Source organism: Colletotrichum karsti (genome assembly GCF_011947395.1).
Source record: "Colletotrichum karsti strain CkLH20 chromosome Unknown Scaffold47, whole genome shotgun sequence".
NCBI lineage: Eukaryota > Fungi > Ascomycota > Sordariomycetes > Glomerellales > Glomerellaceae > Colletotrichum > Colletotrichum karsti.
In genome coordinates this window covers 421,916-449,176 of record NW_024065947.1, presented here as the reverse complement: position 1 = coordinate 449,176, position 27,261 = coordinate 421,916, and the positions used below count along the sequence as shown (strand labels likewise).

Below are 27,261 nucleotides of genomic sequence, written 5' to 3'. Positions count from 1 at the left end.
TTAATCGGAGTCATCACCAAGCTCCTCATTCTCACCGCCAGTGGCGCCGGCGAAGGCTGCAGTGGCCTTGCTGAATGCAGCAGCGCGCCTCTTCTCCAGCGCCTCTCCCTCCGCCTTGACGCTAGCCGGAGCCTTTGCGATCATCAAATCAGACAACTCCTTGCTGGCCGCCTCCGTTTTCTCGACGTTCTTCTTCACAAGGCCACCGACCTTGAGCTTGTCAAAATGCGCCTGGTTGGCAACCATGGAGTTGAGCTGGGTCTCGGTGAGGTCGACGACAGTGCTCATTTGGTTCAACAACTTCTTGGCCTCATCCTCAGAGGGATCGAAGGACTGTATTTCCACAGCGTTAGTAGCTTGTCTCCGTGTCTCCAAATCTGGACTAACTTACGCCGTAGTCTTTGATGCCCTTTTTGATCGTGCTGCAGATCGAGTTGGACTTGGCACCCAACTTGATGGCGTCCTTGTAGTTAAGGTCGCTGCCCTTGGCAATGATCTTATTGGACTTCGTGACCTTGCGCTCGATGTCGCTCAGGCTCTTGGAGATATCGGCGAAAGACATGATGAAGATTTGAGTGGTTGCGGTGAAAGATGCGAAGTTGGTACTGATAAGCTGATTCTGTCGTGGTGATGTTTGTTGTGATGATTGATGCTCAACTGCTGTAACCGACGTGATGATGAACCCTTTTTATCATCCCTCAAAAACAAAAACATCGTGATTCACATGCCGTTTGATGCCTCGGGTCGCCGTCACATTTCGACCACCAAACACAGAGCTGTCCACCAGAGCATGAACAACTCGCACCTGGGGAGCCCTGAGCTATGACGTGTTCCCAGAGCCGCAGCTTCAGGCGTCCGGCATCTCGCGGCGCTGAGGCCAGGATACGGCCTCGAAACATGAAACAATGCGGAGGCCGCCCAGCGATCCTCCGCAGCGAATCGTCCGTCTTCGACCTCACTTCACGACCCCAATTGTCCAAGACCTCGGCTCCTTTAGAGGAATCTAGGCGTCAAAAAACAGGTTACAAGCCTACAGCAGCTTCCAGAATAAAGACAACCTTCCCGAACATATTCATGCACGACAACGGTGATGTGCAGTTTGACAGGGAACACGTACGGCCTGCATCCCGCCGATCACTCGGCCGGCCGATCAACATGCATCGGGACCAGTGCGTGCGATCGTATCATTAATTGTTTGCAGTTATGGAAATTTCCTACACGCCGAATGCGACCCCACTGACGCTTGAGAAGCTGAAAGGGAAACATGGGGCCGCGTATTTGGGCATTGTCTTTTGAGGGTAATGCTGAGCTTGATGTGTTTCTTGTCTGTAACTGCCTCGGCCCGGTGGCTATTCACGTGGCTTTGAGCCCTCAGCCTCACAACTCGCATTCGGATATACACATGAATTTGGATTATGGCTGCGTTTCCTTTTGCCACTAAAACATAAACATTGTTTTGAAAATGTTTGTTCCTCTTTTGAATATTATGCCGATTGCCGACTGAGTGTTCAAGATTGGTACTGAGTTGTCAACACAGAGAAGCGATAAGTGTCCCGTAGCAGTTTATACGGGCTAATTCTGGTATCAGAATTGCTATCTTCAAAGCTATCTTTAGAATGATTTGAGCGCTTTCTGGCGTGTAGGCGAGCAAGTATGTGAACTCTCTTAACCTGTTTCAAACAACTCCGGTTGCCATTGCCTTAGCAACCGCTGAAAGAATGAACGAAATAAGACCAGCACTCACCTATTTCATGTCCTCAATGGTCAAATAATGAAAGCTCGAAGAGTTCTGAGGTTTCCCTGTTCCACTGAATGCAAACCAAGCAAACTTGATTACGCGCTGGGTTTTGAGCTGGCACCCTTACCCAAGAGACCATCAATCAGTATACATCAGATCTAGACTTGGGAACCTCTTAGGATTCCTATCATAACGTTAAAGACCTTTCCATCTGACCAATCAGACTCTTCGTTAACTTGTACAACCGAATACTGCCGATCAACTTCATATCAAACCCAAGCTAAAAATACCAGGCTTGCCATCGTTCTCTACAGTGAAAGTGCCTTCTGCTTTGGGTACTTGTCTTCTTCTACTACGTGTGTCTAGTCATTATTCTCCTCGTGAACTTGAGACTCGTGCTATCAACTGTCTCGTCATTGATTTCTCTAGGCTCACAAGCTAATGATGACCTTGAGATTGTCGTATGCAGGGGCGAAACTTGAAGCAACTAGGCGACATATACTTTCTTGTAAGTTGTAGCACTCAAGATAGAGCCAGCAAGCTAAGCGGAAGACTTCCAAAGCTGAAGTTGATCACGGTGAGACTTGTCTTTGACATTTCGGGACATTTCGGGATTCGTCGACGGTCATTTGAGTCTTCCGGGCTTTGCCGAGCCGCTTCAACTTCCGTTTCCGTACTTGCGAAGCGAGGGCTCCGCGGTGGGGCGACCGGTAGTCTTCCGTCGGATCCCGGAGATCGGAACACATGCAAAATAATGGCCGGCTCCAGACACCGAATCAATCGCCGAGGAGACTGGCGCTGGATTCATGCACTGAAAGTTTTCCCCAACCGACACAGAACGTGCTGAGTCATAAAACGCTGCTGAGGGGAACGCTTTCGAATGGCTGACGAAACGATGCTTATTACCAAACTTGAAAGCGGAGGCTCAAAAATGTCCACTGTAAGGCAGAAAAAGACGAGAAGGCTCAGTCAGTGGTATCTCATCAAATATCACTCAACCTTATCAACGTTTTAAAAACCCTAGGGACTGAAATTTGCGAAATGTTTCCCGGGATCTGAGAGCGAGCGTGCACGAGTGAGTTATCTTACAATATTCAGCGATGTCATTTAGGGTGTTTTAACTCTCAACTACGTGTGAGTTGTAAGTCGATACTGATTGAAGTCGCGACTGAGTGCTTTATCTCCTTTCTGCGTTGGCGTATACTTCTAATGTCTTCTCGGGAAGAAACCTTTGTCTAATATCTATCTCGACCGATGCTGAATGCCTGTGTGGTTTCTTATTGACACAGAAGAAGAGAGAGCAGTTCATATAATCTCGGTTTAACCAGCCTCGTTTTCATATTTCCTGAAAGCCTCGAAGTATCTATCTTGTCATTACAAGCTGAGGAAGCGTCTTGGCAATACAAGGGAACTCGAATCAATAGAAACGACTTGAGAGAGAATATAATGAGATGTAGGCTGTTTTTTTGTGAGTTTTTACATTTCTTTACTTTCTTTTTTGACGGGTTACTTTGGACTTTCAGGCCGGATTACGATGAGGACACACGTACTACGACCAACTTAAGATCATGGAAAGCAGTTGAGAGCATATGCGTCCACATCACCAGAAAGATGCTGCTGGTTAGTATTTTTCATGTTGAGCGCGGTGGTGCTTTCTTATTGCTTTGGCGTGTTGCGAGTGAAAAGAAGAGAGATCAGCCTTTAACTCTATCTCATCGAGTGCCAACTGACGCCGAATGGGTGTATGCCATCATAATTCCAGTTCTACTCTCAGAATCTCTGAGTTCATTAACTAGCCTAAAATGCAGACGGTGTCTGTCGGATTTGCTGACTTTGCAATTGGAAATTTTCGCCACAGCTGGTACTCGATGAGATACCCGCCGCTTCATTCTCAAAGGCAGGACAATGGGACGGACTATCTCATAGGTCATGGGAATGTCTAATTCACTGTATCATAGAAACGAAACATCCAAAAATTCCCATGTTTCCATGTCTACATCAAAAGCAATTTAGTAGCTGTGAAGTATTTGAGGTACATTGGAAGTCATGACCAGCACATGATGGTGCTGATGAACTGACCAGTCTCGGCTCCTAATCGTAGAATCCCAAGTCGATACGCAACAAGTGGCATTCAAAAGTGCCGACCGCAAAGGTTCAGGGGAGTGATGGACTTCTGAAAGTTGCCAAAACCTGATAGGAAATACTTCCCAACTACGCATCACAGAATTCGCCCGAAAAGTCACCGCACCATCTCGAATCCTTCGCTCAATGGTGTATGCTACAATGCCAAAATGGGCAGGTACTTTATGGCAGATCGGGCGTAAGCCGGGTTATGATAACAGGTTTCTGACCTCAAAACCGACAGTCTGTCACGAGTACCCGACCTAGCCGGGTGGCAAGCCTGACAACCTGGAAGCGAATTATCAACTAGCCAAAGATTACCATTGTCGAAGCCTCTATTCGTTCCAACGGCAGGAAGTCGCCGTGAAAGACCAACCGTATGAAAACAAGCTTTCAGCACCCCGCAGAAGCACTTTCCATTGTCCTGGTGTCGGTTCGATGTCAGCCGTGACAGGGTGCTGCCTGCATTATGCATTGAGACATCAGATGGTCAATATTACGGAAGCAACACAGGATCGAGCCCTCAGCAGGGTGGCCACAGTGGCAACGATTCATATCTCTGCACCTCGCATCCAATTAGAAATCTGATCTTTATCCAAACACTTAGGGATATCCGATATATCCATGATCCTGCACCGACTTTCTAGTGTACAGCTGGCCCACAGGGCTACCCGCATGGCCGGGAGGGATGTCACTCTTCAGCTGCAAGAAGCTGGATCAAAAGGTCGCCCCCGCGCGAAAGTATCTGCTCTGGGAATAGGCCTTCGGCGACCGGATATCATTGATGGGGCCTTCACGAACCGTTCCTATTTCAGCTTACTCAACGACATGATCATTGGAGGGTTTTGGTTCCAGCTCTCAGGGACCCTATGAGTGACCCTCCACAATGTAACTTGCTCGCGAGTTGAAAGAAACCACGAATACAACCGAAGTATCTCATTTAGAAGACCTCCTAAACAAGCTCATACATACACCTGGCTCATTTCGATTTCCTGGGACACGGTGCGTGTGTTAGCATGTCACCGTGCCACCTGACGCCGTCTCAACCGGCCAACGGCGGGGATCTGGGGAAATTGACAGGAATTTACGTACAAGAATCCGTTTTTCTTCGGATACTGTAGATAACCTTAAATGCCCAACACTGGGGAACCAAACGGTCAGCAGATCTTGGACTCGGAAGAAGGCGTCGACTTGAGAAGTTTGCCTCAATAGCAGACCCTCGGTCTGATTCTCTGCCGGACTGGTGAGAAGGATGCCGAGGTTGTTACTGAGTCAGTGGCGAGCCTGGTTCGTTCCAACGCCAGATTGCAGAATGAATTACAATTTGCATTGTCACCAACAAACTACTTGTCTCGTTTTCGCCATCGCCGCCTTACGCGACCTTCTGAATGCGTGGTAATCCGGCACACCCAACAGGAAGCTGCTTGGAAAAGCGTCGGACGAACCATCCTTCTCCAGCTCCTCGGGTCCAGCTCGCAGGCATATCCAGTCGAAAAGGGCGCGTCTATCGGCGGCGAGGAACGTTTGCGAACCCGCCAAAGCGCAGAAGACCCCCGTTGCGGAGGATGCGAAGGAACTTTTTGAATCGGTTGGTCGGTCTTGTGTCATTAACCTGACAGCCTCGATGACATTTCAACCGCCTGATTGGCTTCTCTGCCGACGGATATGCCGCTACTTCCGACGTCCTTCCCAACGTTGACAAGAGTTCCCTGCAACTCGGTTCATGAGTGGCTAGCAACTCGCGTACCTTCGCAGGGGTGGCCGTTCGGATGATTTACTGAGAAAGTCTTGGCCTCATCGAGACAACACACTAGACAGGGGACTCCCCGTGAACCCCAAGGGCCCTTTGCACGCGGAAGATCCACCAACGCGTTCCCTTGCATGACTTTTTGTTCGGAGAGTGGCGACGGCAACTGCTTGCGCCGTCCAATTGCCATTGTCCTCTCAGTGTGCCCCCTTGACAGTCACCGTTTTGGCGGCCTTTCCACGCATTTTTCCCCGGCCTTAGCACTCTTGGCCACCCGTCCTGGGCGTTGCTTGACTGTTGCTTGGTGTGTCTTGGGCGCCATCCCGTGCCGGTGAACCTCCGGTTTGCAGCATCGCCATCTTGGCGCCCAGCTTCCTTGGCGATGGAGCTAACAGGCGGCTCTCTCACTGGCTGACTGCGAGTGTTGGACGACTCCTTCTGCTGACCTCTGCTGACTTTTCGTCTCATAAGTTGGTTCCTGGAGGCTGGAGGAGCGACAGCGGAGAGTAGCGGAGGCACGGAGGACGCCGGCGGCCATTATGGCGGCGGGATGGATCAATTGCGCTTGTTTGCCAGCCGACCGTCTTCCTCCTAGTACGCCCTAGAACACGTCCGTTATTTCTAAGGAGCCTATCATAACGAAGTGTCTCTCGAATCATTTAGCAAACGTTACGCCTAAGTTGCTCCGCGGTCGCAACGTCTCATAATATCATCCAGTCAACTTTCAATGATCGCTATCAACAGGGTGGAGAAGGATGGGCACAATGTCCACCCCCATAGTACCACCCTCCCACATTCCATGCAGTTTGTCCCCAACATGTCGGTCGTTCGCGGTGGCTCGAACGCGGGCTAGTAGCCTACCTGTCACTCGTTGTCTGCGACAAGATGCCGGTGTAACCTATCAATCGACATGTTTCCCCCCTCCCTCGGTTTCTAGATGGTGGCGAGATACCAGGACCTTTTGCATCAGCCGGCGGCCCAGGTGATTTTGTTAATCGGTAACGTCAGTGGCACAGTACATCTGTCAAGCCAACTTGACAATCACTTTTGGATCAGTCGAATCAAGCTTCCCGGGCGCATTTGGCAGTAATATGTAGCCAATTCATATCGGCCGATGCTCCGCCAGGGGTTGGCCCGCTTCGCAGAATGACTCCATTAGGCAGGTAAATATCTCGGCCCACCGAACGCCGATATGGGAGGTTGCCAACGGATGTGGGCGAGTGACACAGATAACCGCGGATGCGTTGCGCATCTAAATACAACTCGATGCGCCGTCCTCGTTGATGCGGTTTTTCGAATCCAGTTCTCCAGTTGTCACGGCGAACAACCTCCCCTTTGAGTTTCTACCTCTTAGAACTCAGGGCCTAATTTCACCTCAACGACCCAAGCCAACAAACCCCATCAACAGAGGACAATGGGTTTCAGCAAGTGGCGAGGCAAGGTGTCGGAACGGCCCATCGTGGTCGATGCCGTCGCAACTGGCATTGACGGCGAGGTCAACCCCGACGCCGAGCTCAAGAAGTTCAAGAAGATTCACAAGTGGGATCCGTTCTTGGACATCGACAAGCTCGACGATGCCGACGAGGCTATCGCGACTGGCGACTACGAGAAGGAGAAGGCCGTCGAGGCCGCCCTTCACGAGGACTCTCCCTACCCTGAGGTCCGGGCTTCGGTATGTTTTGCGATACAGAGCTCGGGATCCGAATGACAAGACTAACATTGGCAGGTTCAACCTTTCGATGACCCCGATCTGCCCATTAACACCATCCGCGCCTGGACTATTGGTGCCGTCATGTGCACCATCATCGCGGCCTGCAACATTCTGCTCGGTCTCCGTCGCTCTCCCATCACCATTACCGCAACCGTCGTCCAATTGATCTCCTACCCCATGGGTGTCTACTGGGCCAAGGTCTTCCCCGACAAGACGTGGACCGTGTTCGGTCTTCAACTCCAGCTCAACCCCGGCCCGTTCAACGTCAAGGAACACACCATCATCACCATGATGACCGCCGCCGGTGCCACCGCCAGTTACGCCATCGACATTCTCCTCGCCCAGGAGCTGTTCTACGAGCAGTTCTTCGGCTGGGGCTTCCAGCTCCTGCTCATCATCTCGACCCAGGCCATGGGTCTTGGAATCGCCGGTATCCTGCGCCGCTTCCTCGTCTGGCCCGCAGCGATGGTGTGGCCCGCAACTCTGATCACGACAACTGTCATGCACTCTCTTCACGATCACTCGTCGTCGGACCCAGCCCTTACCAACGGCTGGAGGATAGGCCGCTACAAGTTCTTCCTCATTGTGGCTGCCTGTACTTTCTTCTACGAGTGGATCCCTGAAGTCATTGCTCAGTTCCTCCAGATCTTTACCTTCGTTTGCTGGATTGCCCCCAACAACGTCGTCGTTAACCAGGTCTTTGGCGGCCAGACTGGTCTTGGTCTGATCCCCATCTCATTCGACTGGAGTATCATTTCCGGATACCTCTACTCTCCCCTCCAGACCCCCGCCTTTGCCATTGCCAACGTTGGTGTCGGTATCATCATCATGATGATCGGCTGCATCGGTCTTGCCTGGGGTGGTCCCGATTTCTACCGCTACCTCCCTATCAGCGCCAACTCCAACTTCGACCACTTCGCCACCTCCTACAACACCAGCCGCATCCTGACTCCCGACTTCACCTTCAACGAGACTGCCTACAAGGAGTACTCCCCTCTCATCCTTGGTCCCGCTTTCTCCCTGAGTTACGGCATGGGCTTCGCCGGTCTCATCTCGACCCTCACCCACGTCGCCCTGTTCTACGGCAGCGACATCATTGCCCGCACCCGCTCCGCCAAGAACCAGGAGGCCGACATCCACCTGAAGCTCATGCGCAAGTACAAGGAAGCTCCCGAGTGGTGGTTCTTCTCCATGTTCGTCGTCAGCTTCGTCTTCGGCATGGTTGCTTCTCAGGTCTGGAAGACTCACTTGACCTGGTGGGCGTACATCCTCTGCATTCTCATCGGTGTCTTCTTCATCCTTCCCGTCGGTATCATCCAGGCCGTCACCAACCAGCAGACCGGTCTCAACGTCGTCACCGAGATGATTGTCGGTTACATGACCCCCGGACGCCCCGTCGCCATGATGTTGTTCAAGTCCTGGGGTTACATGCTCTGCTACAACGGTCTGCAGTACGTGTCTGATATGAAGGTCGGCCACTACATGAAGATTCCGCCTCGCACCATGTTTGCCGCCCAGTCTTTCGCCGTCGTCTGGTTGTCCCTCGTCCAGATCGCCACCTACAACTTCCTCCGTGGCAACATCGAAGGCATTTGCACTAAGGATCAGGCTCAGGGTATTACGTGCCCTCAGGCTCGTACCTTCTATAACGCCAGTGTCATTTGGGGTGTCATCGGTCCGAAGCGCATGTTCGGAGCTGGCCAGCTCTACTCGTGGGTCAACTGGTTCTGGCTCATCGGCTTCATCTGCCCTGTTGCCCAGTACTTCCTCGCTCGCCGTTACCCCCGCAGCTTCCTCCGCTACGTCTTCTTCCCTGCCATCTTCGGTGCCGCTGGTATGATCCCTCCCGCCACCACCTGGTGGCTCGGTCAGTGGGTTATTGTCGGTCTCATCTTCAACTGGTGGGTTCGCAAGCGTTTCTTCGGCTGGTGGAGTAAGTCTTTTCCCTCTTTCCGTGGTCCTGCTCTTACTGACATGTTCTTTAAGCTCGCTACAACTACGTCCTTTCCGGAGCTCTCGACATTGGCACCGCGCTTTGCATCGTCATCTCTGGCCTTGCACTGGGTCTTTCAAACACAGAATTCCCTTCTTGGTGGGGTAATACTGTGTTTGCGAACAACTTGGACAACGATGGCGCCGTCACGAAGGTATTGCCAGATGATGGTTCCTTCATTGGACCAACATCTTGGTAGGGTGGTTGGACGGCATTATGGCCGCACATATAGCCACGAAGTAATGTTTCACGTACATAATGTATCGTAATAATAAAAGAACAGAATGTTTTCAAGACTATGAATCGAAAAAAGTGCAATGCGAGTTACATATATACAGGCCCACAAGAAAACCTTTCTTCCTCAAACATCACCCTCTGCTGGGATTCTTCCTTCTTTCAGCAAGTATCCGCGCCTCCTCTATTATCACACTCGGTCAATTCAACTATAAGACACACCAACTACGCCAGATTCTGCAAAAGCAGGTCTCTCACCTATCTGAGAATCAAGTTCAAAAGCACCGTGCCTAGGTTTTACAAATCTGGAAGACCTCCATCATCTAAGAACGATTTTGAAGCACGACTTTACTCATATAGAAAGTTCCTTGTCTGGGAATCATTTCGAAGAGTGCGGCCTTGCAAACCTGGATGGAAGGCCTCACTCGTCTGTGAACTGCTTGAGAAGAACGGTTTTAGAAATCCGATAAGGGTCTCCTGATGACGCCAAACTCTCGACATCAGCCTGCGGTCGGTTCAGGACATGACCTGGAGTCTCAGACGGACGTGGAGTCACATCCTACCGGCCATCCCACGAAGCGAGTTGCCGATCCGGATGACGATACAACACCACCAAAGCGTCAGTTACACGAGCAGAAAGAAGAGCCGAGCTGTGAGTGCTCTGAGAAGTTTTCTTTGGCCTGTTCTAATAAGTCTTTATATCCACCAGTCGCCGAATACTACATACCGGGAGGGAAGCTCCTCAAGTCGATCAAATCTGGCCCTTCTAGACCTCGATTTCGACTGCTAGCGGATCCCAGCAAGGGCGTACATGGAAATCGAACGGACGAGTTGACAAAGGGGCCCAACCCCAAACTGGTTGGGAAAAGAAACATCACTCCTCCGCAGGCCCTCGCAAAAGAGGATCCGTTTGCCTTCGTTTACTCGATGAGTCTGGTGCCCGGCCGCAACTTCGTTCCTGTTGTCGTGGATGAAGGAAAGCCAGTGGCGGGCAGATCGTGAACCCTGAAGGCGAAACAGCAGGGACAGCCAACACGTGTCTTTGTCATCATCAAGTAGATGGACTACAGCCGTGACGAGGCTAAATTGATCTGCCAGAAGCTTGTTGATGCCTTGATCCGATGGCCAGAAATCAACAACATCATAAATCGACAGTCGGGACAAGGCGACCAACTTGCGACACGAACCCTTTTCTTAGCGGCTCAGCAATCCCTGTTCCCCTCTAAGCCGATCCGTGTAGCCACAAAGTAATGTTTCACGTACATAATGTATTGTAATAATAAAGAAGAGAATGTTTTCATGACTACAAATCGATGAAAGTGCAACGCGAGTTACACATATTCAGGTGCTATGATTTAATACTAGGCACTCAGCCGAGACCACCTTTCACACATATATTGCCAGCCACCGCCAGATGGCACAAGCGTCAAATAACCTTAGCTTTACTTAATATGTTACCTCTCCTGCCCTTCTAATAGAAGTTAATTAGTCTTGTTGTTATCCCTATGATTGTTAGTGTTATTGCTGGTAAGATTGCTGTTGTTGCTGGCGCTGTTGCTGTCGTCGTCTTTGTTGCTATTGCTGCCTTTGTCGTCGTCGTCGTCGTCGTTGCTGTCGTTTTCCGAGTATTCATCTGAGAACAATACACTTCATAGATATCGGAAACAGTTTTATGTATTCAATCCTCAGTTCAGGTCGCACAGCATGACACGGCCGAGACACTGGACACTTAACTGGAATTCTAGGGCGGAAGGTGCGCTCCCCCTTACGTAAGCAGGCACTGTGGGGCTAGGTATCCACGGCGATACCTAGCAGTCGGGCGCACGGTCCATGTCTCGGAGTTATTCAATAACCCCTGCAGCTCTCCAGGCGTCGCCTACCTACCCATCACAACCTCAACAAGGTCTTCACAACAAGATCTTAACAGCCACTGCGCCAGCCTTTGTAACATATCACAAAGGCTGATGATTGGTCAGCCATCAGATCCCAGTCGACCCGATTCGCAATTCTGAAAACCCAACGGCTCCTTCCAATCTAACTTCGACAACTGAAATCTGCAAGTGAGTTAGCCCTAATCTTGGACTTACAAATCCAAAATGAGTCTGTTCCAGGCCTATTTCTTAACTCTTATCAAATGCTGATGCGTATTTAGCGGTTCTCCAGAATGGCTCCAGGAAGGAACGGCCGTGTTGCTCAGATGAGGGAAAATGCTCCTCTACCCTCCGATTTGTCGGCCAGTGGGGAGGATTCAGACAACACCACCGAGGAAATTGCAAGACCGAAAAAGCGCCAGAGAAGGAATCCGGCCCCTGGCACTTTCGATACCGAGGCTTCAGAGTGGCCCAGCACGGCTCTCGTCATCGACCCTCACGACGACCGAGTTACGTCGGGAGAGTACCCTTCATGGAGCCGGCCCCTTGGAGAGTTGCCTTTGCCTCCTCAACCTCCTGCCGGGGACCGTCTTATGAATGAAAGCCAACAAGCGGTTTGGGACGCGAAGGACATGAAAGCCTCTGAGTGGCACTTGGGTCGACCGATTCCACGCTCCATCGGACGCCGATACTTTGTGTCTCGCCACAAGTTCAAGCGAATTGAATACAAACCTTCTGGGGCGAAACTTGGCTCAAGGCGATCAGAGCTTATCAAGCAGCACGCTAAAGACAAGAAGGAGTCCAAAGTCGCCTTGCTCGGGGTGAACATCTTGGTGGATGCAAAGTCGATGGAGCAATTCTGGGGTAATCTGCTCATTCCTTATCTTGGGTTCCCGGGTCAGAATGAACTTTTCACCTTCCTGGACGTCGATGGTAAGTTCGCCGCGCGCAGGGCCAGATTTGTGCAGCCCAAACGAGCCTCTTGGATTCCCCTTCGACATGGATCAAAGACTGACTTGCTATGTAGTGGCTGCCGTTCTACAAGTCTTCACTGAGTTTTGGCTCACGAAGTCCGGACAACTCAAAACTGGCGTCCAGAAAACAAAGGCTATGGGCAAGAAGAAGAACCCGGCTAAATCCGAAGAGGCCGCTGCTGATTCCGACGCCGGGACTCCAGAGCCATCGACTACAGCATCCGAAAAGGTAACTGCAAAGAGAATGCCATCCAGAGACAAAATCTGCAAGTTCATTGCTTCCCTCAGCGACGCAAAGATGGATTATCTCCGGGTTCTGCTCAAGAAGAACTATCCAGATTTCGTTCTCAACAGATGGGGCAAGATCATTCCTGCAGAAGACCTAGCGAGGACGCCATTCGCAGATGTGAATTAGGAGGCTACATTCGCATTGGCATGTTTCCAGCTAATGCTGCATTTTCCCGACGTTTTCCGCGAGCACATCAACCACAACATCGACGGCATCACAAAAGACCCGAAACTTTTCGTCTGGGGCCATTCGCATGAGGATTGGAACAGAGCTCGCATGACAATTGTGAATCTGCTCCACCGAAGAAAGTCAGAGTTCCAGACGTGGGCTACCCGCTCCTTTGCGTCATCAGCCAGCGATCAAATTGAGTGGGCGGGCTTATTTACTCCTGAAGACGCCGTGGCTGCCGGAAAGGAGCAGGAGCTCAGCCGTGCCCAGGACTTCAGCCGTGCCCAGAAGATCGGCCTTGCCGCCATGGAATTCGAAGAGTTGCTTCAGAGAAGCAGCACGTATGACCCGAGTATTGAAACTCTGGACCCCGATGAATGGGCTGAAGAGGAAAAGCATCGTCGTTTCCGCGACCAACTTGAATCCTCTGGCATGAAGGAAGTCTTGAAACTTTACGACACCCTGTACGAGGAGGGTCTGTCTGACACTGAGTGCAAGACGCTTCGAAATGCCATCAACACGGAGAAGATGCACAAGGTGTATGCGAAGTCCCAGAACACGTCGAAGAGGGCTGACGCTGTTGATGGGACTGCCTACCCGGATCTTTCCGAGCAAGAGATCATCCAGCTAGAGAAACTCTGCGAGGAGCGATCTTTTGTTCAGGTTGATGAGCCCCTCGACACCCAGCTTCTAGACTCCATCAGACAACGTCAGATGATGAAGTCTGTTGCAACCAGCGAAGGGAGTTGCAACATTCAGCTTCAGAATGTTGACTTCGCGGCCGCAGATTCCTTGGGCGCATTCTTGGAGTTTGACGATTCCGAGGACAACGAGCTGGAGTGCTTGAGAATCTCCCGCTTGCTGATGGGAGGGGCCACGCCCCCTGACGAGGATCTTGTCGGTATCAGCAAAAGGGTTGAGTGCATGGAAGGCAACACGTGGGAAAACTTCTACATCCACAGCGAAAAGCGAAATGTCAAGCTCGCGCCTCACCAGCAGTGTGGTAAGTGGTCGAAAGCCGATATGGGCACTCTTTTATGCCTTCATCTGCTAACTCTTCGCCATAGATATGAACTGGGCAACCCACATGATGCTCGAATACCCTACTCACAGCTGCATCATTGCCAACGAGTGCGGAACCGGGAAAACGTACACTTGTCTCTTCAGCATCGTTGAGACGATTGAGCGTTACATCAGCATGAATGCTGGTAAACCGGATGCGAACTATTACCCGAGCTTTTGGAACTGTCCCGCTGCCACCCTGGACCAGACTTACCGAGACATGGACTTCTACTTCAGCGACAGGGTGAAAATTCATGTTTTCTATCAGACGCCGGATTCCGCGCCCTCTCATCGCCGACGCGACACCATCGCTGGAACTGAAGAGTTTATAAGTCTCACGCGGAAGTGGAAAGACGGCGTTAAGAATCCCAAGACGTGCCGAAACCTGGTCATCACTTCCTACTCGACGTCGAGTATCAGGTTGAAGAGGGCGGCCACAACAATTCGCCCGTCGGCGAGTGGTGAAGAGATCCTCGGTGAGGACGATGAGGAAGACCTGAGCCCGGAAGCGGAGGCCGACATGGAGCAGGAGATTGCTGCCAGCACCGCGGAGACGGACCGAACAAAGACGAAGTTCACCAACCCTTGCGCCTGCGAGTGGCTGATTGGCGCCTTTGACGAGGGGCACGCAATGAGGAATCCGGCCTCATTGACATTCCAGATCGTGGAAGAGATGAAGTTCAAGTTCAAGCTTATCGCCACAGCGACACCCATCACCTCCGGTGTTGAAGACATGACCGGCTACTTGCGTCATTTTTGGAACAAGGCATTCGACTGTATGTGCTTTGATCTAGTTCATTCTCCGATTCTCAGCACTATCTACTCCGATCAGTACGTGGAGGCGTTTAAGAAGAAAGATCACGACACTATGAAGAGACTTGGGGTGCCCTTGGATGCTCTCATGGGCCACTCAGAGGTTCACATTGCTCTGCAATCCCTGATTGATGGCAACAGTGCTCCCGTCAGCGCGGAAGATAGAAAGGCACGAGATGAATACCGCGACGCTCTCAAGGCGGGCATCCCTGTCTACCTGCTTCATCCGGACAATTTTGAGGCCCTTGGAGTCCAAATGAACTGGTCGGCTGCTTCCACCTCCCATGCATTCAAGCATGTACTGAAAGAATGCCAAATCCGCCGTGGCATGCTTAGCGAGATGACTTTGCCGAATGGAAAGGTGACTTCACCCGGACAGGATATGCCGGCGATTGAGGTTCGAACCGTCGAAGTTGCTATGGACCCAGCTGTGAGCAAAGGAGTCATGGCTGAGGTGGCTGAGATGGCTGAGTTGGCTGAGATTGACGTCCATGGACGCAGCTTGATCATCTCCGGGCCTTCGGAGATTACACCACCTGAAGAGGGCGCTGGCGTTGTTGACGATGGAAAGAAGCCCGTAGTCAATCGCGCTGCCCTGCGGAACGCCAGTCTACTAGGAACCGACGCAAGGTCCTCTCGACTCATCGATCCGAATAACCGCCTTGGACAGGCTGTACGAGGCGAAGAGATCAATCGAGCTTTTGCGAAGGACCGAAGCAACGGATTACAGTGGTATTTTTTTCTGACCAGGACTGATCCATCTTTCGGGTGCCCAACCGACCCTCTTTCTCTCATTCGGTATGCGATCTTCCACTCTCCAAAGATCGCCTATGCTCTCAATCATGCCCTGAAGCTCAAGGCGAGAGGCAAGAGATGCCTGGTTTACGTGAACAATCCTCTTACCGGACCGTAAGTCATTTCTAATTTTTCTTGATCCAAGACTCGTGAACTTTTGGCCTTGAGAATTCCAAATGGCCCTTTCCCAAATTCCTGACGTGCAGCGGCTAATGAAGGCGTACAGAAAGGTCAATGCCATCTTCAAGATGGCAGGTCTCAAGGTTTCTTATCTGCGATCAGCAATGAACCAGCAAGAGCGCGACAAGGCGATTCTCGATTTCAACACCCCTGGCTCCGAAGTCGACGTTATGGTCACCTCACTCCTGCTGAGTGCCTTCGGCGCAAATTATCATAAGGCGTGCCATCACGGAATAGTCATTGAGAACGGGCCTAACCAGGCTACACTGACCCAGGCCTTGGGTCGACTTTGGCGTCTCGGTCAAACGCAGAGAGTGGAATGGATAATTCTCCAATGCCAGAACACCTTCGATGCTTGGATCGAAACAAAGAATCTGCAACGCACCATCGGAAGCATTGAAGCCGAGGCTGAGATGGACAGTCGGATTACGGGAAAACTCAGAACCGTCTGCGCGTACGAGCTTGCGAGAATGTCAATCGGCGCTGCGTACTCATACTATCCTCGCCTATTTCACGGATGGCAGGACTACAGCAAGTCTGCAGTCCGTGAAGAGGGTCTTCTGTACAGCCAAGTCGCCCAGTATGCGATCTTACACCCCGAGGAGGCTCACAACATTGCTGCCAGGTTGGTGGCAGGAGATGGCGACATCATCCCTGAGGTGATCAATTCTACGGCCCCTCAAACCTAACCTCGAAGAAGGGACTCAACCATCGGTTCATGTAATGGCGGAGGGGAAAGAAGGAAAATCGGGGCAGATTTTATAGTATTCAATGATCAAGACATCGTTGTAAGCCAACATTTCCAGAAGCTCGTCTTTAAGAGCGGTAGGCCCAAGGCCAACGATCTCATTAAGGTGAACCAGTATATAACTAGAGACCTTTTTAAGATGCCCCCATGGCTTGGACGCCGCTAGGGAAGCCAAGATCAGGCACTCAGATCGGACTTTTGCGGTTTAACAGTAGCGCCTTGCTTTACATTGAACTACCAAAACTCTTCGCTATTTCTTACTCATCCTATACATAGAGCTACGATTGCGATCTAGAAGACGTTGTCGCGAGAACAAAAGACTTCGGCGTCTTGGACTCGATGGCATTAAGCTCCATAACCTGTTGAGTGGACAGATAACCTTCCAAGTCTCCGTGAACACCGCCGCCGACGTCCTCCCCACGAGACGTTTTGGGAAAGGACGGGTTCATCGGCGATTGTGGAGGCATGCTTGGTGTCGCGGTGCTGTTGGCTGCTGTGCCAGTGCTGTCTGTTCCTTTCGAGGAGTACTTGCGAGAGCCCCGGGAAGAGCCACGCGAACCGGGTGAACAGCACAACAGCGGTCGCAAAATGGGTACGCAAGCGCACATCAACGCGCAAGTCGGCTCGGCCATGCTGATCATCACGAGGGGAACCGCGTCGTACAATGAATCTTCGGACTCGATTCCGGCGCGGAGGGTGACCATCTTCATGACGGATATCGCACCTGTGCTGTGGCGAGTTAGAACTGGCTCTTTGGCTCGGACAGGAGGGGAGTTGGAGAGCTCACAGGATGCCAACGGCGAAGCTAGCAATCAAGCCAACCTTCTGCATGGTCGCTAGCTGTAGTGGGGCGACGAGGGGCAGAGGAAGAATGAAGATGATGATGTCCGTGGCAAAGTGTACGGCAGCGTTTGTGTAACCCCATATGAGGAAGGGTCCTGACGTGGACTCGTCGTCGAGGAATTTCTGAATTACAATGCCGCCTGATATCAGTGTTCCCACCAGGAACACGACGCTGACGAGTAGGAAGACGTCGCAAAACAGGCGCACTGATTTGATGGCGAATGCCCTTCGGTATTGTAGAAGAAATGTCGCCTTGATTGTGGTAAAGGCAACTTGGGAAATGAGGACGGTTGCCATCAGGTACTGGGCAAATCAGTATTAGAAGTAAAGTTTGGATGGGGTTTTCATACGTCGCCGTTCTTCTGCAATCGGGGAATCGATGTATCCCAAATATGGAAACCGAGTGATCCGTCCGTAGAATCTGGGCCGACTTCGTCAATCTCATGCGCACCTTGCAATAATGGGTGGTATTTTAACTCACTGAGAACAGCTGCCACTCCTTGAGCGATGATGAGGAACTGGATAACATTAGGGCCGAGTCGACAGGGCTTCGGACTTCGCAACTTACTCCGGATACAATGAAAAAGGAGTCGTCGAGCCCCCAAGCTTTCAACACATAACCTCTGACATATGCTCTAATGAGCATAAACGTAACAACAATCGTGAAGAACATAGCAATGATGCCAATCAATAACCCCTGTTTGTTGTCCTCTGGGAGAGGACCCATCGTAGCCGGACCCGAAGGAGGACCCGTCGACATTAGGTCCAGCGTGTCATTATTATCCATCTGCATCATTGGAGAAGTCGGACGCGGGAATGGAAGAAAAAGAGAAGTTTTAGTAAAATTGAAGATTAAAGTCCAGGGTAAACGGCTAAAACACGTTTTGGTCGGGACTCTCAGTCGTTTCTTTGGCACAGGCACATGCTGGCGTCCCGCGGCCGAAGGTGCCAAAAGTGTGGTGTGGGATCAATAGGCAGGATTACAGAAAGTAAAGAAGAAGGAACCGAAAGATTGAAAAACCAGGGTTCAAGGTGCGCCGATGTATTTCAGCTGATGTACTGGAGTTGCACTACTCGATGTAATGGCCGCGTCTGGAAAAGAGTGAGGTTCCGTAGCCACTTAGGGCGTGTTATGTGGAGGCGCCGACCCGGATGCGGCACTGTGATGACGGCCTGGCCGTCGTTTTCGCTGTTGGCATGACCGCAATGGCGCAGATGGAACCTAATGGGCAACGCTCTGGAAATGTCTCATTCTTTGTCCGAGACGTCGATGTTGGCCTCGAACCTCATGTCTCACAGCCGGGTACCCTTCCCTCTCTTGGTATTTCTCCGAAGCAAACGTGATTATCCATTCTTGTCTGACTACGGATCTGTGGCCAGCGTATCGGCTTTTGAGTCGTGCCAATTGTCTGGTATCCACGAAAGCTGTCAGATATGCGTTTACTCGTCGGGGTCGAAAATGATCTTTGCTGTCGATATTGATGTGCTAGTACAGAGAGTTTGCCGCCGTCAGCCCGGCTAGTATCAGCTCACAGGTTATCCTGAATGTGAGTGTCATCTCAAGCGAAAGCCTCTCACCGTCCAGACACTAATGGGCCTAGAATCAAATAGATTAGGTCGCCGTTAGAACCTTTTACTCGTAGAGGAATTTATTTGTGAAGCACTTTAACACTATTACACCACTTGGTGTGAACTATCTCCCATTACCACATTACATATATCCAACGTCGTATCGTGCAAACCAAAGGAAATACCAGACGAACCCATTGTTTCCACACTCCTACTAACAGCTCAGAACCTTAGGGCCGGGAATCTTGTATGGTCTGCCATTGTTGTCGATGATGCCCTCGTCGTTGTACACGTCGAGGAAGATTCCTGGATCGTTGGACTTGTACGTGCCTGGGAACTTGGCGAAGTCTGTGCCGGTACTAGTTCCGGACCCTGTCACTTGGATTCTAGGTCGCCGTTAGAATGTTTCTGCGTGCTTGTGTGCAGTTTCGAAGACACTTACTGTGCGCATTCCATGTAAAACTGGGCTCCGTTCTTCAACTGGCTCTCCTGGAGCGCCAGGAGCTCGACTCGCATGAGGTATTCGCCGGACGCAACACAAGCAGGCATCGTGAAGTTGTGCCAGCCATCATCCGCTCTCATGTCGTCAACCGCCCAACGGCCGTTCTGAAGTCCCTTCTCAGAGATCTTGAACCAGCTCAGCCCTTCCGGACTAGCGTTGGCGGCGTCGTCTACCTTGGCCAGGTACACCATGATCGGACCTTTCCGCAGGGCACATTAGCGCCGGACTAGACAGCGGGCTGTCAAAGCGGACTTACCTTTGTGATCCTCCGCAATCGGTTGGTCTTGGTCCCCGGGTTCCATGGCGCCTCCAATAACGTGGCCGAAAAGTGCGCCGACCTTGGCGCCGGCAGGAACCGTAATGACGGTCTTGTCCAGGTAGCTGAGATCCTTGTTGCAGGCGAAGTCTTTGTCGTTAACATTGGTGATGGGACCCGAATCCTCGGGAGCACGAATGCCCTTGAGCTGACCTTGGTCAACTCCGTTGACAGCCATTCGCTGGAAGATGGCGTGCGCATTAGCGCCAGCGGCGAGAGTGATGAAAGCTGGGAAGAACTTCATGGTTGCGAGATGCGTGTAGATAGACGATGCGAGAGAAGGTGATGAATTATCCTGCTAACTGGATATTTCTTGTCTCTTATGTCCTTTCAACGTCGAGCAGTTGGATCCCTTCAGTCAACGGACATTCCGGACCCGTTGAGGGAAACAAGGAGGACTGCGATGTTTCAACGCCTGCAGATAAGGGGCCGGGGCGAGATCAGCTTCAAAGAAGCTCACAACAAGTCAACTAATAGTCTGATGTCGTTGATGGGTATACCGATGGGATGGAGACTGATCTTTGAAAGTTTCTTGGCCAGTACCATTATTCCCCTCAGAATCTGCCCGTGGCTGTTGACATAGACGCTGTCGTTGCCCCCTTCGGTTATGCTCCTGCAGCCCCTGCATGGTTCAGATCGGCCATGCTTTGGCGTAGTACTGCTTAACAGCCACTTGGACATCGGAGAGAAAAGAAGCATAAGTAGGCCCTGCATATTTGCCACTTGAAAACCCCGGACTGTAACCGCGAACGGATGACTCTGGTGCAGAGAAGGAGATATACTCATGTTGGCAGACGTGGTTTTCCGATGGACCACGTTGGACCCCTTGCACCGGCCGTGCCTTGTATTACTGGTCCGATAACCTCGTCCTTAAAATCAACATCAGTCAATGGCGGCAGAGCCCGGTTGCATTTGGGACGACCCAAGGTGTCGGACTGGACGTCCGGAGGCATGTCTCGTCTACTAATCAAGCTATTGCAGTGATTTTTTCAAAGCGGAGCCGAGGGGCTAGATGATGTCGCTCTTCTTAGCTCCCGTCACCGGCGATCTCGTCGTTAATAATGCCGCTATTATCGTTGTTGCTGCCACTGCTGTTGTCGTCACTGTTGCTGTCGTTGTTGCTGTGCGTCCCTGTTGTTTTTCAGTATCCCTATACCACATACTAAGGAGTGACTTTCTAGGTCAATACACATCAGTTTCATCTAAGTGTTACTTCTCTAACGACTCCAGCAGCGCCTCAACGCGCGCGCTCTCTCAGGAGGATTGAGCCGTACAAAAAGGTCCACCAAAAAAACATACAACACCAGGTATTCGCTGGTCGTCACCGACCCAACTACTAATCCGGCCCTCATTGGCTTATCTATGGGAGAGCGGACGGGATCCCGAGTTTTCCAATGGGTATGGTCGTATGTGGCATTCTGAGCGTCTAGAGTTGCTTATATCGCGAAGTGTGTAAGGGTTCACGCGTCATGCGCTACTTGTCTCCCCCCCCCCACCCGCTGACGGGAGCACTCTTGTCATCAGTTAGGCTTAACTGAGAAATATGAACCTCTGAACGGCCTGTAATATTATCTAAGGGGGCCCCAAGTCTCTTCATGGTGACATGGTCTTTCTTCTTGAATTCACATACTGATTGGAGTAGATGGTGGCGAGAAGTGCAGAGTCTACCAGATTAAAGCACATAAACGAACTCGAATGCCTTATTTTAGAAACAATATGAGAGGTATGACGCTAGTAGTGCTAATGGAAGTCTTTAAATTCTATAAGAAGGAAAACATATAGAAACCCTAGGGACGAATTAGCAATTATGGACTCTTGAACTATCATCCTCCTTACTTGTGACACCTGATTACAGCTTAGGGCGATAGATGTGAGGACCCTAGCGAAAACTACTCTGTTAGCTGTGGACAATGCATTTTTCGTCTTATCTGAGTCGTACGATTTTTGATAAAGCTAATTGACGCATTCCACGTACTGCGACACTATCTACTGCATTGGTCCCCTACGGTCTTTAAAACCAGCCGGCCCCTTAACTTTGGTTGCTGACCGATGACGTGGACGGTGGGTAGCTTATGTAGGGAACACGGGCTTTCCTTGGTGGAGGAGATTGAGAAGCATTATAAAAGCCGTTATGTGAATGAGTCTGAACGGAAATCTCGGATCCATCATGACTCCATCGATCTTGTGATCGATATTCTCCTGGAAGATGTCGGCGAAATTCATCGCTTCCCTTGGCGATACCACAATCGATCATCTTCGTCGTCTTTTCGAGAGGCACTGCCAGACTTGCAGACCTTCTCCGGGGACGATATCTTCTTCTTCGGGGACGTATCTTACGGCGGTCGCCTTTATATCCCCTTCTGTCTTCAGCACACTGCCAGACTTGACCAGGTCTCGAATCAAGTTTCGTTCGAGAAGTTGTGTCCTCGGACTTGCCTTTCGATGTAAGTTCAGATTGCTTGCGGCCCTTGTGAACCCTGTCGATGCGACTGTTAGGTTGAGCTGTGCGGCTGTTTGTCCAGTCATCTTCGAGACTTTCGCTAGGAGTTGCGATACTTGAGCATTAGCAGTTGGTTCAGGAGTCATGAATGATCGGAATGCCCACCTTGACGGGGCTATGACAGTGTGCAAGAGTTTGTGTCAGGTTGACAATTGGACGCCTTAACGGACTTCTTCAATATTATTGCGTTCATGGGGGAATCTCATTACGTGAATTACGTGATGGTCTGAGAGCACAGGTTGAAAGTTTGCAATAATCAATAATATCGTTTGGATTTAAATATAGTGTTTGGGCTTGAACTTGGGTTACTCTGCATCATTTCGAGTGTTGCCTTCGAGTCTCGAACTTGAATATGCTATCTGCCAGGCACACACCATCCCGACAGTTCTACTGGGAGTTCAAAACTACTTTTAGATATCTCGCATCCGAAGAGCTGCTACAGCTCACTAGGGTCCATATGTGAACCGTCCTTTTCCTCATCTCCATCCTCTTCACATTCCCCCTCTAAGTTGGCTAGTAAGTACAAGGAATCTTCAGTAAGAGGCCAGCAAATGGAGTCCCAGTTCGTTCCATGGTTCAAAGTAAACATTGCGCTTCCTTCGCCGACTCACTCAAAGATTTTCTTTCCCTTTCTGTGCGCAGACAGATCCCATCAGACGACTCCTGCATGCCGAGACTCGTACCGGGGCCACATGGTGGGTAGCGGCGCCAACGCCCATGACCCTGGTTGCTTGTTGTGGCGGGTAGCCATCCGTTGTTTGAGATCCACGATTGTTTCTTTTTCTTGACGTTGGTTCTCGAGGCTTTGATTCGGCCGGGCGCAGAGTTGTGGAGAGTCTGTCAGGGATAATTCTCAAGGGAGCAAAATGCCCACAGATATTGCGAGGGTCGTAAGCAGACCAGGATATTGGGGAGAGGAGGGGGCCGCTTGCACGTCAAATTGGTGCTTTCTTTTTTGAAGTTCGGTTCTCGTGGCTGACACCGTATCCTGTCATTTTTCACATTGAAATACCATCTGGGCCTGGCTGACATTTTGTTTTTCGGCAAAAAGTGTTTGCTTATTGCTGATTGATCCCATCTATTTGTTGTGATTTTGCCCCAGCCGGGGATACTGACACGAGAGTGCAGCGCAATGTCATGAAATAGCCACTCATATTCTCCGATTCTTTTCAGTTTCACGGACCAAGACAGGAGGCAGTTTCCAGAGCACCACCGGCGTTTGCATTGTCAATTTTCTGTCAGCGGGCTGCCTTCCCCGGCGGGCATGCACGATGATGGATACTCCCAGAGTGGAGTGACACATTCTAGCCTTTAAAGCTCGATGCCCAACATTCCACGCGCAAGTAAACGAAAACTTCCCCTCGGACGAGAGACTTGAGGTGGCTTATTGCGTCACACATTTCCCTGGTCTCATTTCTGTGTTTTGCCGTCGGTCTTCGAAGGCTTGGCTCGCCGGCAACTGCTGGTAACGACGAGCAAATGGCTTCTTTCGACTCTGAGTACATGGCCGATCCGCCGGCAGGCCAAGGCCGGTTTGACGCCGGCACGATTACGACGGGCGCGTTGATCCTGGGTGCCATCCTGACAGCCATTTCAATCCTCTTCGTCAGCCTACGAGTGTTTACGAGGCTATCACTTGTCAAGAGATCACTTGGCCCCGATGATTGTGAGGCCTGAGTCCCCGACCCCGACGGCTACGACGATCTCATCCTGATAACTCTGGTTCTTAGGGTTTATTGGTCTTTCACTTGCTCTGGCAATTACCTTCTATGGACTCTCCATCCAGCGTGAGCACGCCAGCTTCCGCGCTTTCATCGACATCTATCCTGACTTGCAGAGTTTGTCAACTTGGGGTTGGAGTCCATCTTTGGCAGGTCAAACGGGTCGACTACTCGCCTTCCTTCCTACTTGTATGATGCCATTACCCGCCAAAGATGTTTGCATGCTCGACAACAGCTAACCTTAAATGTGCAGGTCAGCTTGGTGGCGATAGTCGTCTACTCTCTCAGTGTCACGACCGCAAAAATGTCTCTCCTCGTCCTCTACCTACGCCTCTCGCCCGATCGTATTTTCAGAATAGTGGTCATGAGCTTCATCGCATTTACCACTGCTTACGCGATCGCGTATCTGTTCTTAATCATCTTTAGCTGCCGGCCGGTCCAGGCGTCATGGGACCTCACGGTCAGACCGGGCTCGACATGCATCAACAAGAACACAATCTACCTTGTCCTTAGCGCAACCAACATCGTCATGGATATCGTCTGCCTTATCCTCCCACTGAAGATCATCATTCCTCTGCAGATGGGAAAGCGTCAAAAGTGGTCACTGATCGCACTTTTCGCTACAGGCGGCTTGTAAGTCAACCCTACCCGACTGGGCCGTGTGATCAGTCGTACTAACATTTTCTCAGTGTGTGCATCTGCGCAATCCGACGAACGGTTCTTCTTCCACCTTTGTTTAGAAGCCACGACCACACATTCGACATCGAGAAACAGCTCAACTGGGCCTGCGTCGAAGTCAACGCCGGAATCATCTGCGCATCTGTCCCGGCACTGAAGCCTTTCTTCATGCGCTACCTACCGATGTTTGTACATTCCCACATCACAGGCACCAGCAAGAAGTCGAATCAGAACTACCAAAACTACCAAACGTCGATGCCGTATTCCACGACCGTGGAGAACAACAAGAAGCGCCGGAACGTCCAGTCAGAAGCGTACGAGTTGCATTCACACGACGACCTATCTCTGTCATCATCGAACGAAGTGCAGAAGAACACATCCCACGAAGACGTTGCGAAGCTTTGGTCGGGAAACGCCTTCCGGACGGATCGAACGAGTCATCGGCGCACGATCATCGAGTCAAAGCCGACAAATACGGACAACAACAGTGTTGATAGCTTGGGAGGGATACACCCGGTGGCCGAGAACAGCACAAACTCTCGATCACAATTAGATCTCCCGCAGAGAGCGGCTAGCGTACATGGTCTTGGGGGGATCACGGTTACAACGGAGACCAGAGTTGTTTATGAGCAATCATGACCCAAAGTCATGCATGAAAGAGCCCGCAAAGGAATATTGTGGGCAGTTGTATATCATCTAATTGAGCGCTGCTTATTAATCCTTCAAGTCCAGAACATCTCTCAAGTCCTTGATCTCCGTATCAGGCCTGGTCGCGACAGGCTTCGATTTTCTGTTGCCATACTTCCACTGGGGTTTCAGTCCCCTCGGTAGCCCCTCCAAGGCATCAGCAATGTAGTCTCCAATAATCGGAAACATCTTGAAGGCATGGCCTGAGTCGCCGGTTCCCAACAGCAGGGAGGGGTATTTTGGATGGTTATCGATCAACCAGTGAGCGTCGGGGGAGTCGGTGCACCAGCAAACCCTCGCACCGAGGAGCGGTCGCCCTGAGAACTGAGGCATGACCACGTCGACGAACTTGTTGATCGCCTTGGCCGCCTCCTCCGGGATGCCATCGTCTGGGTGTGCACTTGCGTAACGTGGGATAGAGTAGTGCTCTACTTTGCCCTCCGGATCGGTGTAAGTGCCGAGCCGGTACTGGTAACCCGGGTTATTGTCGCAAATCTTCATCCACCCTATCGCTTCATTAGCATGACAAACGCTTGTACATCTGGATGGTACTTACTTGTCTCCGGGTCCGGCTCGAACGTAAAGCCCAGTTCAAAGTTATCAACGACTGGAATCCCCTTCCACTGAGCGACCTCCTCAGCAGTAAGCTCGACATGAGCCAAAGTCCAGCACTTTGTCCACATTTCTCGCGACAGTTCTGGCAACAATTCCGGCGATGCTGCACCGGTGCACAAGATGTATCGATCCGCACGAACGACGTCCCCTGAGGCGACTTTGATGCCGTCCAACCCTCCCGAGTCGTCAACTTCCAAGCCCGTCATAGTGCCTTCGGGACCAGAGACAAACTTGACGCCGAGCTCTTGGGCTTCTTTGCCCCATTTCTCGATGGACTTGCGCGAGTGCGCCCAGCCGCCCTGGCTGTTCCAAAGGCCTTTCCACTTTTCGATGCCGTTTGCTTTGGCGAGTTGTGGAACATGCTTGATGATCTGGTCCTTATTCTCGATGAACTCAAGACTGCCCGATTGGCCTGCTCTCTTCAAGTTCTCATAAGACTCCTTCAGGTGTTTCTCAGCCTGCGGGCTTCCAGTTGTGGTTGTAAGCCGACCCTACGACGAAGATCGAGTCAGCTGATGGCGAGGAAACCGAACTCCTGACCTTCTCTTACCGTTTCATGAAAAATCCCTTCCCACTCCGGTCTTCTCCAGGCTTTGAGAGCTTCAAGAGCCAACTCGGTGTAGAGGGGCTCGTCATACTCAGTTCTAATAATCTTGTTCAAGTCATACGCTGCTGAGTCCAGACTCGGTACGGGGTGGCGATCGATGCATCGGATGTTCGTGTAGCCACGCTTTGCTAGATGGTATGCGGTGCTGATTCCAAACGTGCCGCTGCCAAGTGATTAGTGAAGAACGATTCAAGAGAGTCGACACAGACTTACGCGCCAATGATGACGATGCTTGACGTTTTCGCCAAGGACTCGCTGTTACCAGTCATGGTTCTTGATAAGGATTACAATTATGCTCGACAGATGCAAAGTAAAAGATTGTATCACACCGCTTAGATTGACGCTGCTGCAAGTCACATACATCAACCAGGCTCTTCAGAAGTTGGGTTCTTAAAGTCGGATCAACTTACCGAAACCCCAACACAGCTGAGGATCAACTAAGTCAAAGCACCACCATCTGATTGGCTCGTCATATTTCCCCTCACACACAATCAGCTGAAAAGCACACAATTGGAGCGACCACGCGTATGAACACATGATTTCCGGGGTCAATGCCGGCTTGGACCTTCCCCTCTCACTACCTCTCTTCTCCTCCTCACCGGCTTCGGAGATAACCTCTTGGGAACCCTGGTCTACTGCGTGCAAACAAGCTTCAGAACCCCGCATTACTCGCGTATTTCTCTGTAATTGGGCCCTGAACAACGCTGCCCAGTCGCTAAAAACACTGGGCAGATAGCTTGGACCTTCCCCGGCGCCGTCACCCTGGTGGTTCCAGCGCG

General features: G+C 51.2%; 6 protein-coding genes across 6 annotated transcripts; 2 read left to right on the top strand and 4 right to left on the bottom strand.

Annotated features, from left to right (window-relative positions):
• On the bottom strand, window positions 1–562 carry CkaCkLH20_11402 (uncharacterized protein; the record flags this gene model as incomplete). The annotated part of the gene is made up of 2 exons (XM_038894116.1): window positions 1–333; window positions 392–562. The coding sequence occupies 2 exons, from the start codon at window positions 560–562 to the stop codon at window positions 1–3; spliced, it is 504 nt and encodes a 167-aa protein (XP_038740694.1).
• Window positions 563–7,020: 6,458 nt separating this feature from the next.
• CkaCkLH20_11401 (uncharacterized protein) lies at window positions 7,021–16,385 on the top strand (the record flags this gene model as incomplete). Its single annotated transcript, XM_038894115.1, has 8 exons — window positions 7,021–7,278; window positions 7,333–9,250; window positions 9,304–9,464; window positions 11,697–12,348; window positions 12,443–12,795; window positions 12,835–13,849; window positions 13,914–15,630; window positions 15,743–16,385. The coding sequence occupies 8 exons, from the start codon at window positions 7,021–7,023 to the stop codon at window positions 16,383–16,385; spliced, it is 6,717 nt and encodes a 2,238-aa protein (XP_038740693.1).
• A 337-nt stretch (window positions 16,386–16,722) lies between these two features.
• On the bottom strand, window positions 16,723–18,083 carry CkaCkLH20_11400 (uncharacterized protein; the record flags this gene model as incomplete). Its single annotated transcript, XM_038894114.1, has 5 exons — window positions 16,723–17,173; window positions 17,232–17,590; window positions 17,638–17,708; window positions 17,769–17,805; window positions 17,856–18,083. The coding sequence occupies 5 exons, from the start codon at window positions 18,081–18,083 to the stop codon at window positions 16,723–16,725; spliced, it is 1,146 nt and encodes a 381-aa protein (XP_038740692.1).
• Window positions 18,084–19,070: 987 nt separating this feature from the next.
• CkaCkLH20_11399 (glycosyl hydrolase family 61) lies at window positions 19,071–19,918 on the bottom strand (the record flags this gene model as incomplete). Its single annotated transcript, XM_038894113.1, has 3 exons — window positions 19,071–19,242; window positions 19,299–19,557; window positions 19,615–19,918. The coding sequence occupies 3 exons, from the start codon at window positions 19,916–19,918 to the stop codon at window positions 19,071–19,073; spliced, it is 735 nt and encodes a 244-aa protein (XP_038740691.1).
• A 3,735-nt stretch (window positions 19,919–23,653) lies between these two features.
• Window positions 23,654–25,212, top strand: CkaCkLH20_11398 (uncharacterized protein; the record flags this gene model as incomplete). Its single annotated transcript, XM_038894112.1, has 4 exons — window positions 23,654–23,840; window positions 23,905–24,012; window positions 24,168–24,528; window positions 24,585–25,212. The coding sequence occupies 4 exons, from the start codon at window positions 23,654–23,656 to the stop codon at window positions 25,210–25,212; spliced, it is 1,284 nt and encodes a 427-aa protein (XP_038740690.1).
• Window positions 25,213–25,287: 75 nt separating this feature from the next.
• CkaCkLH20_11397 (FAD dependent oxidoreductase) lies at window positions 25,288–26,751 on the bottom strand (the record flags this gene model as incomplete). The annotated part of the gene is made up of 4 exons (XM_038894111.1): window positions 25,288–25,766; window positions 25,817–26,366; window positions 26,426–26,645; window positions 26,696–26,751. The coding sequence occupies 4 exons, from the start codon at window positions 26,749–26,751 to the stop codon at window positions 25,288–25,290; spliced, it is 1,305 nt and encodes a 434-aa protein (XP_038740689.1).
• Window positions 26,752–27,261: the final 510 nt, after the last annotated feature.